Below are 18,035 nucleotides of genomic sequence, written 5' to 3'. Positions count from 1 at the left end.
ATTATTTTACTAAGCCATTTTCGATGCACTGTAGATCTTCCTATTTTTCAGAACATTTAAATGAAATATTTAACCTTAGTAAGTTACATATTGCTAACCACAAAGCACTGAAACATGCTTTTGCAGACCTGCATTGCATTTCTATTTGGCAGAGAGTAAAATGAATTTGTCCACAGTCCGTCAGTAATCTATGCTCATCCACTTCTCACTACAGATTGGAAGAAGTTCTGGTACAGCAATGGTTCTAGCAAGTGTGCTATAGACTGGAAAATGTTTTTCATTAATACCTTAATTTTATTTAAATGATGCATGTGCAGTACTTGAACCATATACAATTCCATAAAATTGAATGAAACCGTTATCTTGAGCTGGAGCCCACTGGAAGCATTGGCTCTGAAACATGAGACCACATCCGGTACAGTACAAATACTGTTGCCCTCTCCTGAATTGCCTTTTCTGTAGTCCTTCTCCTAGGCCAACCTTGTCCATGCAGGTGGCAATCATCTGAGAGCAAGCTTCAGCAGCTTTAGGTCTAAATCATATAGGGTCTGTCATTAACCCTTAGTATTCTTGCAAAGAGCAGACTTTCCCCTCAGTTAATATGCAGATGAGTTTGTGCTTCATAACTGACAGTTCTGAATGGAATTAGTGCAATATACCTGCTGTGTACCTGGAACTAGCACAGAGACACAGCTCATTTTTGTCCTGACACTTTTCACAGAAAAACTTATGCTGAAAGTATTCCCTAAATGGGGAATCGAGATAAGGAAGTTGTCTTCTTATGCTTCTCTGTACTCAGTGGAGAAGCAACCTTCACTTACGGAAGCTTTTCATTCAGCAATATCAAAAACTTCATACTCTGAATTTGTTTCCCCTTAAGCATATTAATAAGAAATATAATTAAAACATCTTATATAGTGATGAGAACCCTATACAAAAATTTTGAGTAATACAGAGAATAGCAGGAACCCTTTGGCAAAAAACTATCAAGAATGTTGTGATTTGAATCAAGATTTGAAGAGCTAATACTACTTTTTCTTTCAAGGTAACTGCAATACATTCTTCACAATTTTTGCAGGTTTGAAATGTTACACATAGTGTGCTAAGAGACTCTCAATTTAAAAATAACAGTAAACCAAATAAAGTGAAATAATTTTTAATTCCCTTTTTAAATGTGCATTTGAATTTCATACAGATCTGTAAGGCACTCTTCATTGGTAAAGAAAATTAAACATTCTTTTCCAAATAAAGACAGTTACAAGGCAATGGTACGTGCATAAAATATAAACTTATCTGTAACTGATAAGCAATGAAATATGAATGTTCAGATTTTGAATGCTTTTCTATGTAATGTCACTTCTGTATCATGACTCTATTCAGAGTAAATATTGGCACTGTAAATGATTTCTCGTTGGGGTTAGGGGTTGTATTCTCTTCATATCCCAGTAAAAAATAAACTCTTTAATAAATAAATATATAAAATAAATATATGCTATCTGGAGATGTATAAATAGGTCCATCCTGGAGAAAAGTTCCAGCTCTGACTACGATGTATTGACATCTAACGTCCATCACTAAAGCGGAGCCAGTAAAACTTCATATACAGTTCTCAGGATTTATTACCATTTTACAGTACATTTCTTTCTGTTTCTTCCTGCCGTTGTGTCATTCATAGGATGTAGGCAGTTCTTTGCTAATCTACAGACCACAGATAATCCAGACAAAATTTCCAAGAGTTTGTTATTTTTAAAAAAGTCACACTTCCCTCCGGTTACTGGCTACCAAACAAATCACAAGTTTCAAGGAGGTTGGTCCACTCTCAGCTTTAAGGTTTTGTCTCCTAAATCCAAAGGTTAGAAAACAGAGGCTTGCCTTCACAAAGTAGCTTCTTTTCATCCAACATCCTAGACCTCTGCAGGTTCCTCATGCTTGCATTGCCAGGAAAGCAGGGGCAGCAGCTCCAGTTTGGGTCTTTTTCAAAGCTGCTTCCTTCTTCAGCTGTATCCTAACACATCTTTATACAGTTCTGGAACTCTTTCAGGATCCACAGGCCGGGGCAAGAAATGTGTGAATTTCTGGTGTCTTTTGGACCTTGTCCCATCTCTGGGAGTACCATCTTTGTTAAGTGCTACAAAGTATCGCCGCCCTGAATCTTCATGTTTGTACACATTGGATGAGTAAGTGTTGTACCAGTTTTCCTCAAACTGTTCCCTGAAGATGCACTCAGAAGTTAGTTTCTCCTGCAGAAAGAAAGAGCAAAGAAAAATAAGTTAAGCTGTCACTAGATATCTGAAGACATGAAAAAATATATGATAAAAATAAACAAAATGCTTAAGGCTTTCGGTAGCCTTACTGTTCATTTAACTGTCAACAAACCAAATGCAAGGAGATTATGTGGACCTGACATCAAGTTTGGAAACCAGTAAGTATACAATTTTAGATTTAAACATGAGTTAGATAACACTCACTTAAGAAAGCATTACTCATTTATGATTTAATTAAAATTCATCAGACTTCCAGGAACTATATTATGTAGAGTTCTGTCTCACTACTATTCTACAAATGAGATTTGGTGGAGGGACTCGGGTGCACTATAACATATCAGGAAGGTATTTCCATATGTTCTTTGTGGTGTGCATCACTTCTCACATTTTCAACTGGAATAACCACAACCAAAGTGGAGAAACAGAATATTTTCTCTCAGGATGTTTTAAAACTTGAAAGGAATAGAGTAGGACTGATAGTATTGCAAAAATCTATTTCGTTGAAGTTATTTAACAGATGCAAATCAACTGTCACGAGTACAAGCTTATTTTCATTCTTAAACAAAAATATTCCAGTTGGGATCTAAGATACTGCCAGTACTCTTGCACCATTCAGATTTTTCAAATAACAGTGGTACTTCTTTGTGACATATGCTATTATGCTCTTTTCCCCAGCATTTGCAACAATGCTTTCATGTTGTAAACTTGGTACCTGGAAGCACCACCTGCTGATTTTTAAAGGAGCATTAAACTTACATAAAGTAAGCCAGGTATTATATTAATTGTCGATTATTTGTTCAAACTATCCTTCTAACTTTTTTCCAGTTGCATTTTATGTTTTTGATGAGAGAGTATGCACTATGATACATTTGCAGAATTCATAAAATAAAATTAGATAGTACATAATGTAAATGTTGTTCCAATAACTGATTTAATTTACCTATTTTTGTCATTATTTAAGAGGAATATCTCTTTTCAGTTCTCTTCATCTAGGATAGAGAAACTTTTCCCATCAAATCTTTAGTATCCAAAGATACTGTATACTTCAAAAATATACTACACATTTGAACAGGAAAAAATGTTAGTGTTTTGAAAGCTGAGATGCTAGTTTCTTGAGGAGTTTGCATAGTGTTAAGAAGTGAATCAAAACCTCAAGGTGTATGAGCTGACATGGATGTGATACTTACAGAGCCATAGAGTTCTCCTTTCTCATTCATTCCAAGGTAAAGGCCACTGTCCACGCCTCTAATACTGACCAGTCCCACTGCCACACTGATGAATTCAAGGATACCTGGAAGAAAAAAAAAGGATTGCTTTAATTCATTTCGTAAGCACACAATACATACCATCCAAAAACACAATTGAAAACAAGAAAATGTACATACTATAATAAATGTGGTCTACTTTCTCTGAAATTTCAAATACTATATGGAAATGCACTCAACATTCACAGGAAAGCAGTTCGAGAAGCCTCATCTAGGAACATGAATCCTACATTATTTTAGAAACTTTTTTTAATGTTGAATATGAAAGGATTTTATTCAGCACAAGGCTAAAGCCATCAGTACTCTGCTGTTGGAATCTAGAATGATTGTACACTATTTGCTAAACTGCCTATTCAAACACTGGAAGATAGGATTGAATTACCTGAAATCATACTTTACTTCTATAGAGTTATCTTAAAAAAACACATCCATTATTAGATCATTTGAATGGAAATCAAAGTACAGATGGGAATTTCATATCTGCCCACAGAAAAAAAAAAAGTATTTGCCAAACATCTTATCTAGCATATGGGCCCACACCTCTTGACACAACTTGCTGTCTTCAGTACAGGCTTTTTAAGTACATGAAATGTGCTGCTTTTTTTTTGCTACTGTTTGGATTACAACATTATTTATATTACATTTGCCCAAAAATGTAATATATATTAATAAAATAAAGTATTTGAGAGATGAGGTACTATTTGAAGCCTGAATTTGGCAAGGGTAAGCCAACATACTTAACCAATTGATATGCACAGATTACAGTATATACAAAACATGAAAGAAAGGGAACGTGTGAACTGGCTTTTTGGAAGTTGTTAACAATGTAAACAAAGCCTCAAAAAGAAGTTGTGCTAGAATCATGCCTAAGATTTTGCGTTCAGCAATTAAACCACAAAACATTAAAAAAAGATCTGAATCTAAGGTAAGTAGTTTTAAATAAGGCATTTGATTATGACTTTTTGTCTACCTACTATTTAAGATTTCAGGACAATTTTCACTCTCAGACAAATGGACTGTCCAGACTATGCAATAATTTAAAATGTTTTGAATTTTAATTCAACTTTGGAAGGTTTCTTAGTTATATTAAAAACCACGAGAAAATAATAAATCCTTTGCAAAGAGTAAGCATTAAAAACTCTTATCACACATAAATCATCCTAGTTTTTCACTTGCTAAAGCAAGAAGTCCCATAAAGGAGGTGGAGGTATTTTGTCTTTCTGATATCACTTTCAAAGCCACCCTTTTCCAAAACTATAATAAGCAGGTGATACAACCCACAAAGAAACCAGATCAGACAAACTTACTGAGAATAGCAGTAGAATAAAGGTAGTACAATACTAAAAAGCCCAGTAAATGTTAGATCTGGGGCTAACTTGATTTTCCTTTTAAAGCAAAGATTTACTTTATGTTTACAAGCTGTAGGAAAACTTCCTTCTGAGAAGATCTGTTTGACTACCGTTTTTCTACTTCTTAGAACATCCATGTGTTATAAAAGCAATTAAGAGCCATTTCAGCAGATTGTTTTGACTATGGGGAGGATGATAGGAAACTCTTTAATCACCTTTTTAGGACTGCTAAATCAATACACACCAAAAGTCACGTGTAGTTGACAAAAGGAGGTTTGTTCAGATGTCCAGCTTCTACAACTAATATTCAGGTTTTACTCTCATATCTCAGGAAACGTTTACTTTTGAGGGTTGTCTTCATCTCTTCTGGGTTTATTGACAGAGAAACCTGACTGGGAAGCATTTTAAGCATTTGAGCAAAGAGGCATTTTAGGCTCCTCAGCTTCAACGTTCTGTCCTGCGAAGCAGAGCAGTCTAATGCAGCCTAAGTATCAGCATGCCCAGGTCCGTGACCTATACTATTCTACAAAGACTCAAGAAGCTCGACACCTATAGCGAATAGAAAAAGGATCGGCCTGACTCGCGACTTTTCCCACTCCACTAAACCTGCAAGCACATGCATGTGCTTACAGATCCCCAGCATAGGCTGAGCAAAGAATACATGCCCATCTCCTGGCTCTCATGGGATGTGCAACCCTCCCTCGCTACCTTGCCCTTGTGCAGACCCCATGGGCTAATGCCAAAGGGTGAAGCCGGTACTGAGGGCTCATCCACCGGCCTCAGCATCACCAGTATCACAACTCTCTCCCAAGAGCACGACTGCTCACGTCCAGGTACACAGAGACTCGTTTACACGCAGACACAAACACACAAACCAGCACCCGCACAGACACGCACCCGCGTGTGGTAGCGCGCACACACACGCACACGCCGGGGCCATATCGCCTACCGAAGAGACTGTGGTCCTGGCGGGTGCCGCGCACGCTGCCATCGGGCAGGATCTGCAGGTGGAAGCCGGTGCGGCAGTACAGCTGCCGCCGCCGCAGGATGCCCTGCAAGTGCGCCAGGTCCGCCGCCGCCGCCGCTGCCGCCGCTGCCGCGCCGCCGCGGGCCGCCCGCTCCGCCGGGGCGCGCCGGTCCCCGAGCAGCGCCGGGCGCTCCCCGGCGGGCGGCAGCAAGAAGTGGGCACCCACCGGCTGCCCCAGGCCGTCCAGGCCGCCCAGGAAGCCGCCCACCTCGGCCAGCGGAGCCATGGGGGCGCGGGGCGAGCGGGCTAGGGCGCGGCGGCGGCGGAGAGCGGCTGCCGGCCTCTCCCGGTGGGCATGTGGGGGTGCGCCGCGGAGCCCCAAGCATGGGGAGCCGGCAGGGCCGAGCGGAGCCGAGCCGTGCTGAGCTGAGCTGAGCTGAGCTGAGCCAAGCTAAGCTAAGCCGAGCCGAGCCGAGCCGAGCCGAGCTGGTGCGAGCCAGGCAGCGGGGTGCTGTTCATACGCCCCGCGCGCGTGTATATATGTACGGCGGTCCCCTGACATATGCTAATGAAGGCGCTGCGGGGAGGCCGCGTTTGAAATTGTAAACCGGCTCCAACTCCGCTCGCACCTTCCTCTGATCTGCGCTGACAGCGGGGAGGGGGCTCCGGGCGCGCCCCCGGCGCGCAGCCGGGCACTAGCGGGCGCGCACACGCGCGGCGCGGGCGCGGCCCCGGCGCGGAGCGGGCAGCGGGGGGCGGGCGGGAGCGGGTCCCGGGCGGGAGCTGGCGGAGCATTACGTGGACAGGTGCAAGGAGAGGCAGGAGGGAAGAAGGAGAAAGGGCGTTACCTGAGGGTTAGACCTGCCCAGACACACATGAAAGAAAAAAAACAAAGATCTGACAGTTTTACTCCTTGTTTCTAAAACGCTAATAAAATGTACATGCATTACCCTTCCCTTTTATCACTTCAACTACAAGGACGGGGATTTCTAAAGAAATTGGCATAGTCAAGGAAGGTGTTTTCCCCTTTGCAAATTCTCCCTCATATTTAATTTATCATTAATGTGACATGAAACTGATCTATAGCATTTGGGTATTGACAGGAGGTCTTAAAAACATAAATGGGCAACTCATTGCTTGCAATAAATATTTTCAAAACTTGCCGAGAAAAAGAAAGAAAGATTGAGAGGTGGCTCATCTAATCCATCTTCTTTGGGGTTTTGCATTGGGCCCATAGCCAAAGTCTGGGAACATCACAAATTAGCAATATCATCTACTGAAAGTTCCCTGCTGTCTTTCCACAGCGTTTTGAAACAGTTTGGCACTTTGCTGTCCTGTTCGAGATGAGCATATGCTTTTTTTTATCCCCAAATTAGAATAGTTCATGCATGTAAATGCATTGGTGGAACACATGCTCATTCATTATCAGCAATGGTAAAACAACGTTATATTAAATCTAAGAGCTTAACTTTTGCTATCTTTCCTGTTTTTTCTGTAAGGTCTAATGAATTTTAGGGCTGAAACGACATGACCCATCTTAGCATTTAAGAACGCAATGCAGTTCCTTGCCTATGTTAAAACACAGTATTAGAGTATAAAATGCAAAGATCTTTCATAGTTAATTCTTTCAAAAGTTCAAGAGAATCACTTGGCAGTTTAAGGTTTCATTTAAACAAAAAAGTTGCAGAGAATCATGAGAGATTAGTTCTCCCGTCTTGCTTCGTGGTCTTTTCAGTCACAGTCTAAATCTGAGAGATCAAATGGATTTGATTGCTTACCTTTATTTGCTACGGAGAGTATAGGGCTAATTAATTGGCAGGTGCTTTAAAGCAGGTAATGCTACACCTTTTCATCACTGCAGTCCTAAGTACTGCCCCTGTGTGCACCTGAATTATAAAAAGGCTGCTTTAAAGCAAGTGATTTACTGTGGAAGGATTTAAAACTGAAAAAATTAATGCTAAATACAATGATCAGATAAATCACCTCAGAAGAGAGCACAGGCAGACCCGCTCTGAAGGCAGTTACAGATAGATGTTATATTATTTTACCTTTTAGATAACAGGAGCCTGTCATGTGGTGGGACCCAAAAATCCACCATAATCGAGATTTCAAAGCACATCTGTGTAAACATTATCACATCAGTGTAAAACATCAACCAATGAGCTTTCTCTTTGAAGCAAATCTACTTAATTGTAGTGCTAAATCAAAGAAATAGATCAAAGCTGAATAATCTATATGGCACCTATTTCTCAAGTAGCCTGTACACTGATTACTCAAATATACCTAAAACGTTTGAAACACACATCAAGTATTTTTATTGACATGACTGGCAGGTCAAGATGAAACTGCTCATCACAGCTGCTGAGTTGCAGTACATGCACTAGGATGGTACAGCTGAATGGAGGAGGTATATTCTTCTCAGCCTAACGATGCTCCTCTACAGGTACTGCTCCTGGGTCCAAGAAGAACCTTCGAGTCCTACAAATAGTATAGGGGTTTTCTGGTCAGATGGCACCACTGTCTCCAGTAGAGAAGGATGGCTTTTTAAAAAAAAAAAAATCTTCATCCATCACACACTGAAAGACCCTTATGGCTAAATCTTTCCTGTTATATAATGGAAACATTTAAAGTAGAGTGGAATACACAACATCGATCTTTTCCGAGTGGAGTCTTTAATGTCTGGGCACTAAACCGGTTATGCTGTTCTATAAAGTACCAGAAAAGTAACAAAAAGATAAGATTTTTTTTGTGTGTTTGCACTAGTCATGTGACAGGAAAAGATAACACTAAAGATTTTTTTTTTTTGCACCTTCTGAGACTCTACCATGGGAAGTTAAATAATTTGGAAGAGAGTTTTTACAAGAGTACATAATTCAACTTAAAGTATACAGTACAATCTAATCAACTCTACATATACTTCCTAGAGACAGCACTTTCAATGTCATTGAACAAATACATATGTGGTTGAGTTTTTATTTCCATAGCAAGTAGTTCTGGCTTCTAAAGACAATATAATTACTGTATATTTACCAAGAATAGCATGCTGTCATAAGCAAAATCTGGTGCCTACAAAGGGAATGGACAAAGCAAGGGACTGCAATCTTTCACAGATAGTCTGTAGATAGATAGATAGATAGATAGATAGATAGATAGATAGATAGATAGATAGATAGATAGATAGATAGATAGATAGATAGATAGATAGAAAGAGAGAGATATCTGTGTATCTATAAAGATCCTGGTTGGTATAAAACTGTATGTCCTGCAATTTATTGCACCTTTATTAATTTTAGAACTCCCTTACAACACTGCTGTGCCAGCCGTAAATTTTTAATGACATAATAAAATACTGGGAGGGTTCATGAATACATGAGAAAGAAAACACTTGGCAGAACAAAAACCATGAAATATAACATAAAAGGGTATGTCCAGCTACAGATACCTGGGTATCACGGTCAGTTCAAGATTCTTCCTTGATTTGGACAAGAAAACATGGTTGGCTGATTTCAACAAGGCAAGCAGAACATGCAGAAGTTGCAAGTGCCTTTCTGAGCACTGCAAGTCTGAGTGAAATAAGGTGTATTTTTGCGCAGAATTTACTAGAAAGAACAGAACCTTTTCCAAGTCTCCGTGTACAAATCAGGTCATAGCCTGATGATCAAAAGCTTTTAAAATGCGATACACGCAGATTTAAAAAACATTCACAACTTTCTCTTCCGAACAGATACAGTTGCAGGTATGTATGCATACATGTATATATAAGTATATCTACCTATTCGCAAAAACTCAAATGAGAGAAAAACTATGCTGAAAAAAATTCTTTTCCTATGGAAAGCGAGTTCTGCATTTCTTACACTTTCATTTCTTTTATTTCTTTACATTAAGTCAGAAATTCATAGGGCTTTTTAAGATTCTTGATTTTTTTGTCCATGTTTTCACGGACACACATGAATAAACTCCTGTATAAGCAGAATGCGATGGAGAAGCTAGGTAGCAAGCACACATTTACATGGTTACATCCAGTGAGAATAGATCGTTTCCATATATCAACATTCAAATGCCTCCTTTGGCAGCTTTTTTATTAGTTCTCTAAGTGAATCATTGGATTAAAACCACCTTGATTTATTTAAATTACATGCTTTCTGAATCTGTGCATATAAGATGTGCAGGCAGCTTATGTCTTTTGACTTGCTGCACAAATAAATTTTGCTCTTGTTCCTGACAAACAGCTCACCAGGGAAGTTCTGACTAATATATCCAGGTGTAAGTAGCTGCAGATGTGTATTGGATTTTTTGAAGTGAAAAAAATTTAGCCTAAAGGTGTTATTGAAAAGTCATTAAAATGTGTCTTACCAATTTCAGGGAAACAATGTGAACAGGGAGATAAATCATGGTTCATGTCCACAGTTTACATGATTGATGAGCTCCTAATAGCTTTACTTTGGGACACTACATTGACCAAAAGTGGTTTCTTTCCCAGCCAAACAGAAAAAGTAGGCTATTTGAAAAAGGTAATGGTATTGGTGAATGATGTCTCCTAATGAGGCAGCTAGAACTGAAAAGATTCAAGACACATTCTACAGAATTTTACAGACTAGATGGTTAGTCATGTAACTGCAGGAAAAGTACTCGAGTTTCAGTCATATTAAGCATCTGAAACTATTATTGCCTTGACACCTACATATTGGCTTTTAGTCATTTAGTACACAGATATAACTCAGATTTGGAGATGACTTTTGACTGGGAATCATACATACAGCATACTATAAAATAAAGCTTAGATAAAAAAATTAAAAAAAAGGTTTTGACAGATGGGAATAATGAAGTCAAGGGAATTACTTGAGGGATGAATTTGCTTACAGTATTCTAAAATATTGAAAGAAATGCAGTAAACCTATCATTCAGCCCAGCCTTTCCAGCTGTAGCTCTGAGGAAATTCAACCATGGCCATGCTTAGAGTTGCATGAACTGACAAACTGTCTGTTGACAAACATGGCCACACTTTTCCCTTGATACAGTATCACTGTGTCACTGAAATGTTTTTTAGAATATGAAAATGCACGAGTGTGTTAAAGCCATTGAAATGAGTTATGGTTTGTGTATTTTCCAAAATCTTTTTCATAATAATATACAAAGCCATCAAAGATTTAGGGGGAAAAAAAGGATAATAGGCTAAAACTTGGGAAAAAAGTTATGTACAAAAGAAAAAGACTGAGGCTCTACTTGGCCATTGCAAAAAAATGCCATACAGTGTGCTATGTCTTGAAGTGTTTGTTTGCAGTTTATGAAGTTTCAAGGAAACCTAGGTGGTGATGCAGGTTGCACCATGGAAGAATGGCCTAATATGAAATGCCTGACGAAGTGTATCGCCCATCAGCACCAGGTAGGGACAAAAGACCACGCTCATCTTTCACCACTGGTCTTTAACTACTGCTTGGTTATGCTAAGGAGGCTACCTGCCGCCAAGAGTATTTATCAGAGGAGAGGCTGCCGACATGGCAAAGATACATCTGCTGCGTCGTGCGGCACACTCCCTTGGGAGCACGGCCCTGGAATCACGCGGTCAGGCTCTAGAGCACGTTACCGAGGACCCACGGCACACGCACCAGCTCTGCCCGCAGTCGCGGCAGTTCCCACGCATCCCCTTTCCCAGGCACTTTGGCTTGAACTGGGCGGATCCAGGGTCGTGCCCGTTCTTCGTGTTTGGTCTGACCACCTCGTATCTCCACTAACTTGGCGGCGGCCCGCCAGTGGCACCGCACATCCCGCCGCGGACTGCTGCCCATCCCTGGAGCCGGCAGCCGTATCCCGGCGCGGTGCCCGCGGAGCGCCCGCTGGCGCGGGCGGGGCGGGGCCTGCCGGGGCCGCTCGGTTCCCCTCCCCTTCCCGCTTCTCGCGAGGCTTCTGCCGGCACCGGGGGCTCGGAGCGCCCGGCGCTGGGGCGGAGGGGGCCATGGCCGCCCTGCGCTCCCTCCTGCGGTGGCGCCGCCGCCTGGGGCCCGCACCCGGCGCTCCGCCGGCACGGCGGCTGTGGGGCGGCGGCGGGGTCGGGCCGGCGGGGCCGCGGCGGTGGCGGCGGGAGCTGGGCTTGGCGGCAGCGGGGGCGGCTCTCGCCGGGTACGCGGGGTACCGGCTGTCCGAGCGCCGGCGGGAGCCCTCCCGGGAGCCGGCAGGGGCCCGGGCGCTGCTCCCTATCCCCGTGGCGGCCGCTGCCAAGGAGACGGTAGGTGTGTGCGCGTCCTTTCGCAGCGGGACCGTGTCTGCCAGGGGCGGCCGGCCGGGGGGGCGCTTCCCGGGCTGTGGCGCAGAGGTGACCCTGCGTGGGGCCGGCCCGGGGCCAGGAGGCGAGGCAGGGCCCCGGGAGGAGCTGTGACCCCTCGGGAGGGACGGGCTGTCACCGGAGCGCGGCGGGTAGCGGGCACTGACGCGCCTTGGCTGCGCCTCGTCTCTGGTGCTGTCCGAACCTTTCTTTAATAGAGAGTGCCGGTTTGCAAATAGAGCAGCTCAAAACCTGAGTTCAGCTTCTTTATCCTTAGGACAGTTATCGATTTAGTATAAAATTTCCTGTAGAGTGAAAGGTTTACGCAGAGCTGCGTACAAAGTGACAGCATTATGACAAATAACGCTTCAGCCGAACTAGTTCAGAGAAAACACAGGTTGAGTAACCAGGGGTGACAAGAAACAGTTGGAGTTTACCTGGAAAATGAAGTGATAAGGGAGATACTCCGCACCGTGACATGAGTAACATGTGGTAATGATAGGGGTGGGGTTTTTTTCATTTAAAAGTGTCAAGAGCTGTGATTAGGCAGTTTGTCAGTATGGGATCTGCTAAGACTGGAAATCAGTGGTGCAAATGGCCTGCTTTCTGTATACCAAGTTTATTTTAAACTGTCTTTGGGAGCAGGATCTACATTTTTGCAGCAGAGGCCTTGGTCTTAAGAATGAATGTTATCAGCCCTTTTGCCCTGTGTCATTAGCTGAAATGCAGATTCTGTCGGCAGCATCCTTTATGAAGGGAAGTTGAGCCAGGTGTTTTTGATTATTCATGTACTTGTTTCTTGAGTGTGTTACTGTGGCATAGAGGACTGAAGACAAACTCCTCCAGGTTTTCATACTGTTTTGATTTGACAGAACTTAACACTGTTTTACTTGGCTAGTCTTAATTCTCAGTCTTTTTTCAGGGGAAATATGGCTCCTGCACCCTAGAAAAGTCAATTCATTTAGTTGGATGTATAATTATGAATTTTCAGATACATCACTGTAAAAGGACTGAGGTTGCAAATTTAGAATTAAGGTTATATTTTAATTCATGTAAAATTAAAAAAATATGTAAAATGTATTTTCTATGTATACATGGGCTATTTTTTTGAAGACAAACACAGTTTTAAAGACAAACACCATGGTCCTATGTGGAAAACAGCTGTGAAACTTTTGGTCTGAGGTAGTGGGTTCCTGTGGTTTTCTTATTAGTGACTCTCGTGCTGCAAAAGGCTTGTATGGCAGTGGGGAAAGACCATAGTTTGAAAGCAGATCGAGATGGTGAACTACCAAGAGTAGTTTGACCATGAGCTCTATCTGTGATCCGTTTATAATTGCATTCTAGACCTATGATGAGCACCAACTCTCTCACTACAGATTTCTGAAACATCTCCAGAGATGGAAAAAAGGATGTGAATACTGTTCAAATTGCATTGAATGGTATTCATGGTAGTGACAATAACTTTTTTAATTCCTAATTTTAAGGGCTGAGCTTGCAACCTTAATAGAGTTTAACAGTTTAAAAAGCATAATAATGTTGGAAGTAGAAAATTCTGTTGGGAAAAATCATAAAAGTGTCAATGTTATTAGGATCAAGGATGAAGCTCTTGGATATACTGCAGAGTGTGTTAGACTAATGGGTGGAGGATGATAATCTGCAGCTTCTGTATAGATGAGTTTGGTGGAACTGTGGTGCATGTTTTGTTAGGAGATTTTTATAATTCTGTCAAGTACTGACCAACAACGAATGATGAGGGTCAAGTATCTTGGGATTCTTTCTAGCTGCTTTTGGATGTTTCTTCTTTATTCCTGATGCATAAAGTCTGACACTGTTTTCTGGGGCTTTCGAGGTTTGTCCTTCCCCCACTTTCCCATTTCCCTAGTTCCCCCATCTCATTTCCCATCTCAGTCTGCGTTTCATTACACCAAAGCAAATAATGCAACAGCTTTTTTTTTTCTCCTCTATCCAAGCCACACTTTTCTGTTTCATCCTAATATTTCCACTTGTGTGTTTCTTCCTTATTCTTCCCTCTAGCAGCGTGCTTTTCCCAAATGCATTTGCTTAGACCACTGGAAGCAAGAAGTAGCTGGTATCTCTGCTGTCAGTGTCTTGGTAGAGAGATCTATGGCAGCTAGCTGGTGAAAGCAGTTACACTGTTGCTTTCTTGCATCACCCCTGGGGGACAGAATAACCTCTAAAAAAAAAAAACCTCAGTCCTGACACTAAAGTGACCAGCCCCTGCAAGACCTGAAATCCTTTAAAACATAGACAGCCATAATGTATAGACTTGTATAAACATAGACTTGTCAGAGAGTCTTAAAAATTTTTAAGTGTTCTAATGTGGGAAAAAGGAATCTAACTCCTCCCACAGTTTTTTTTGTTCATTCAAAAAAAAATTGTTCTGAAACAGCAACTGAGAATGGATAATTTCATTTTTAATGGTTAACACAAAGTAAGTTTATAACTGAAAACAGTATCACAAAAAGTGATATTCAGTAAAAAAGTAAAATATTTAAATACTCAGAGTGTATGCAAGGATTCAAGATAGCTGCAGCTGTCTCATCTATAACGTTGGGGTTTAACCTTGGCTAGCAGGCACCACACAGCACCACACAGCCACTTGCTCACCCTCCCACAGTGGGATGGCAGGGAGAGCTGGTAGTGTAAAAGTGAGAAAACTAATGCGTTCAGATAAAGACATTTAACAGGCAGAGCAAAAGCCACACAAGCAAACCGAAATAAGGAATTCATTCACTGCTTCCCATGGGCAGGAAGGTGTTCAGCCATCCCCAGGAAACACAGGGCTCCATTACACCTAATGGTGACTTGAGAAGACAAATGCCATCACTCCGAATGTGTGTGTGTCCATTTCCTCTTTCTTCCCCAAAGCTTTTATGCATGGAATCTTTCTTTGGTGAGTTGGGGTCAGCTGTCCCAGCTGTGTCCCCTCCCAGCTTCTTGTGCCTCCCCAGTTATCTTGCTGGTGGGACATTGTGAGAAGCAGAATGAGCCTTGACAATGTGCCAGTGCTGCTCAGCAATAGCTGAGATATCTCTATGTTATCTACACTGTTTTGGTCACAAATCCAAAACGTAACACCACACCAACTACTGTAAAGAAAGCCAAACTAAATATAATATCTAGTCTTGAATTCCCATGTGTCTCTCTTGTTTCTTCAGAAGAATTTCTGTAAAAGTTTAATAAGTGAAATGGCCATCTTGTTTCATCTAGGCAGCTCCAGCAGACAGCAGAACAGTTTTCTGATACCACCAAATACTAAAAAAGGACAGTTAACCTAGTTTACGTCTTGACTGTCAAAGAACAACTTTCTTTTCTGGCAGGTCACCTGCTTCCAGGTAATTTTCATATGGCTTGTGAAAGTATTTTGAGAGTTTGCTGGTCCCAGTTAGTGTCACTACGGTTGACTTTTCATGGGATTCTGTTACTGAGTCGAAATAATGCTTGGCAGTAGTGATGGCATATTTAAGAATATAAGATTATCATATATATCTTGCTAGTTAGTTGCTTTGTCCTACTGCTGTCATCTAGGATTTATGGAACAAGTAAATTTTAAAGGGGCTTTTAGATTCCAAGAGTAATAATGATGATTACACAGATGTTGATGGGACACTTTCTTGGCCAGCTCAGAAATGAGGCACACCATTTGAGAGTAACTGGAAAAAAAATGTGTTTGAGACTCGTAGAGAAACAATGTGTCAAAATGGCCTGCACATCTGTCCCTGTGTTCAATGAGGCTTTTACAGTATGAAACCTGATGAGCAATAGATTTGTGAATTTATGTACAGATGAGTGAGAGGATGCTCTTTGTTAGAAGTCAAGTAAGCTATGATATGCATCACCAATATGGGGTCAGTGGTGTAGCAGGCATTTTGATCAGACAAAGATCGTGTGATCAGTGAAAAAGTATACTTGCTTGATCAAGCATATCATTGGAGGTGTTCTGGTGGAGAGTAAAATTTATTACAGAAGCAGCATGAAGCTAAGCTCCCTACAGGATTACCTTTTCCCAGATGCTTTCTGAGAATAATTCCAGTCATGACAGCTTTATATGTGATTACCTTGAGTGAAATCTTGTACGTTATAATAAAGCAGCAGCTTTAATTCCAAGACTGCTGCCTCAGAATCAAAGTAAAATTCTGCACTGGGAGGTGCTGGTTTTGTGTCTGAAGGTTTTGGTGAAGACTGGAAGAGCTCTGCTGGCTGACAGCTCCTTTAAAGTCTAGGAGATGCTTATGCAGAGCAGGAATCTCTTTGAATGAACTGTTATTTTGATACAGGTTCTCTATACTGGTAACTGAGAATGATATTGACCCAAGAAGAGCCCTGATCTAACATACTGCTTCTGAAGTATTTACCTTGTTGGAACAGCTGTGTATCATGTTTCTTTCAAAGAAATATAACAATTTTCTAAAAACATAATCCAGTGCCAGAGTTCCTCAGAGAAATTAATACTGTCATCCAGTTTCTTACCTCCAGAAGTCCAGTGTTATTAGTAAAACTTATTAAAATGGTCTTGGCAATAAACATGATGCCTCTTGCACTCCTAAGAGATCTTTTTTGTAGTCATGTTGTCATTGCGTAAAGGTAGTGAACTCCAGGCCTCTATTTATTTTTAGGAGTTGGTCTCTAAGAGTCATTTCCTTTAGAGGTAATTTAGGTATTAAAAGGGAGGCAGGGAGAGACAGACATGGAATGTGTACTTTATCACATTTCTTTAAGGCACACTGATTTCCAGGAGAAGGAAGCTGCATACTTCGGAGGTTTCCAGAGGGTTTTTCCTCGTACCTCAGCAGTACTGTCAAATTCCCTTTTTGTGAAAATACTCAAAAGGTCAAGTTTATTTGTAGCAGCACATTTCTAAGTGCATTATGTCATGTATTTCCATCTCCATGAAATGAAGAACAAAACTTTTAACTCCAAAAAGCAAGGCAAACTTCCCTAGGAAAGAGACTCTCCTGCCTGCTCGAAGAGGATGCTGTTCCAAAAGATGCATGAGCATCATTTTTACAGAAGCCACTTGTAGCAAGTGCTTTTTCATGTCGTAGGTCAATTGCCAAACGTAGGAAGATGGTTTGCTCTTCAGCTGATCACAGATGAAGCTCCTCACTGGCATCATCCCAAGAAGAATACAGCTTGCCAGCCAGCTGTAGTGAGAGCCATGCTGAAGGAAAAGGAAGGAGAATATTTTAGCATAATAGTTACTTCGAAGGATTTCTGGAATAGCTGTGCTTACAGTTAAACACTGTTACCCAAGGATTTCCTGTAACACAGTTGTACTTGAACATGGCCCTTTTTACAGCATTTTAGATACACTCTAGCTTCCTCTGCTTGTACATACTTTAATATAATAATGTCTGTATCTCAGTGAAGCGGGATCAACTAACAGAATTGTTGGCTGTACTACATCTAAGTTGTCTGCTAGAAAGACAACTTCAGTAAGCATCAAAACAGTTTTGTCTACTTTGGGATTTTCCCACACTGGGAACTTGATGTTTAACCTTTTGGCCACCCAGCATGAAAACAGAATTGTGCTACTTTTATCTACATGGGAGCATATTAAATAAGCCTGAAGTCAAATATAAACGAAGGAAGTTAGGAACAGCATTGCTTTGAAAACCTTTTTATTTTAATGATTTGCACAGATTCTCATTGATGGAAGACAGATTACTTTGCAAGCAAAAATTCAAAGAAAGTTACTCACTTGAAATAAATTAAAGATTAAACTACTACAACAAACATAATTTTGACTGCAAGCAAAATGTACTTTTAGTAGTAAATGTTGGCTTCTTTAGCTAAAATAGTCTCACCTTTATCTCAGTTGGAAAAAGCAAGAGAATACTGAATTGACTTGGAACACAGCAAAGCTGTGATTTTTTTTAATGTGATACTGCTGGAGCGTTTTGCCTCACA

The 18,035-nt window shown here is 41.2% G+C and overlaps 2 protein-coding genes across 3 annotated transcripts in view; one reads left to right on the top strand and one right to left on the bottom strand.

The window, feature by feature from the left end:
• Positions 1-1,140: 1,140 nt before the first annotated feature.
• On the bottom strand, positions 1,141-6,516 carry FGF20 (fibroblast growth factor 20). Its single transcript, XM_064652773.1, has 3 exons — positions 5,828-6,516; positions 3,452-3,555; positions 1,141-2,240 (listed from the first exon to the last, which is right to left on the bottom strand). Exons 1-3 carry the CDS (start codon positions 6,129-6,131, stop codon positions 1,995-1,997), a joined length of 654 nt encoding a protein of 217 aa, XP_064508843.1. The 5' UTR covers positions 6,132-6,516; the 3' UTR covers positions 1,141-1,994.
• A 4,872-nt stretch (positions 6,517-11,388) lies between these two features.
• The window catches only part of MICU3 (mitochondrial calcium uptake family member 3), a 54,383-nt gene continuing 47,736 nt past the window's right edge, over positions 11,389-18,035 (top strand). The window contains exon 1 of one of the 2 annotated variants that reach the window (XM_064652780.1): positions 11,389-12,068. In XM_064652780.1, the coding sequence (XP_064508850.1) occupies positions 11,799-12,068 (270 nt within the window). In that variant the 5' untranslated portion in view covers positions 11,389-11,798. The remainder of the gene's footprint in view (positions 12,069-18,035) is intronic. The other variant, XM_064652779.1, reaches the window with a different exon arrangement.

Source organism: Pseudopipra pipra, chromosome 4, assembly GCF_036250125.1.
Source record: "Pseudopipra pipra isolate bDixPip1 chromosome 4, bDixPip1.hap1, whole genome shotgun sequence".
Lineage (NCBI taxonomy): Eukaryota > Metazoa > Chordata > Aves > Passeriformes > Pipridae > Pseudopipra > Pseudopipra pipra.
This window is presented reverse-complemented; position numbering and strand designations above follow the sequence as displayed.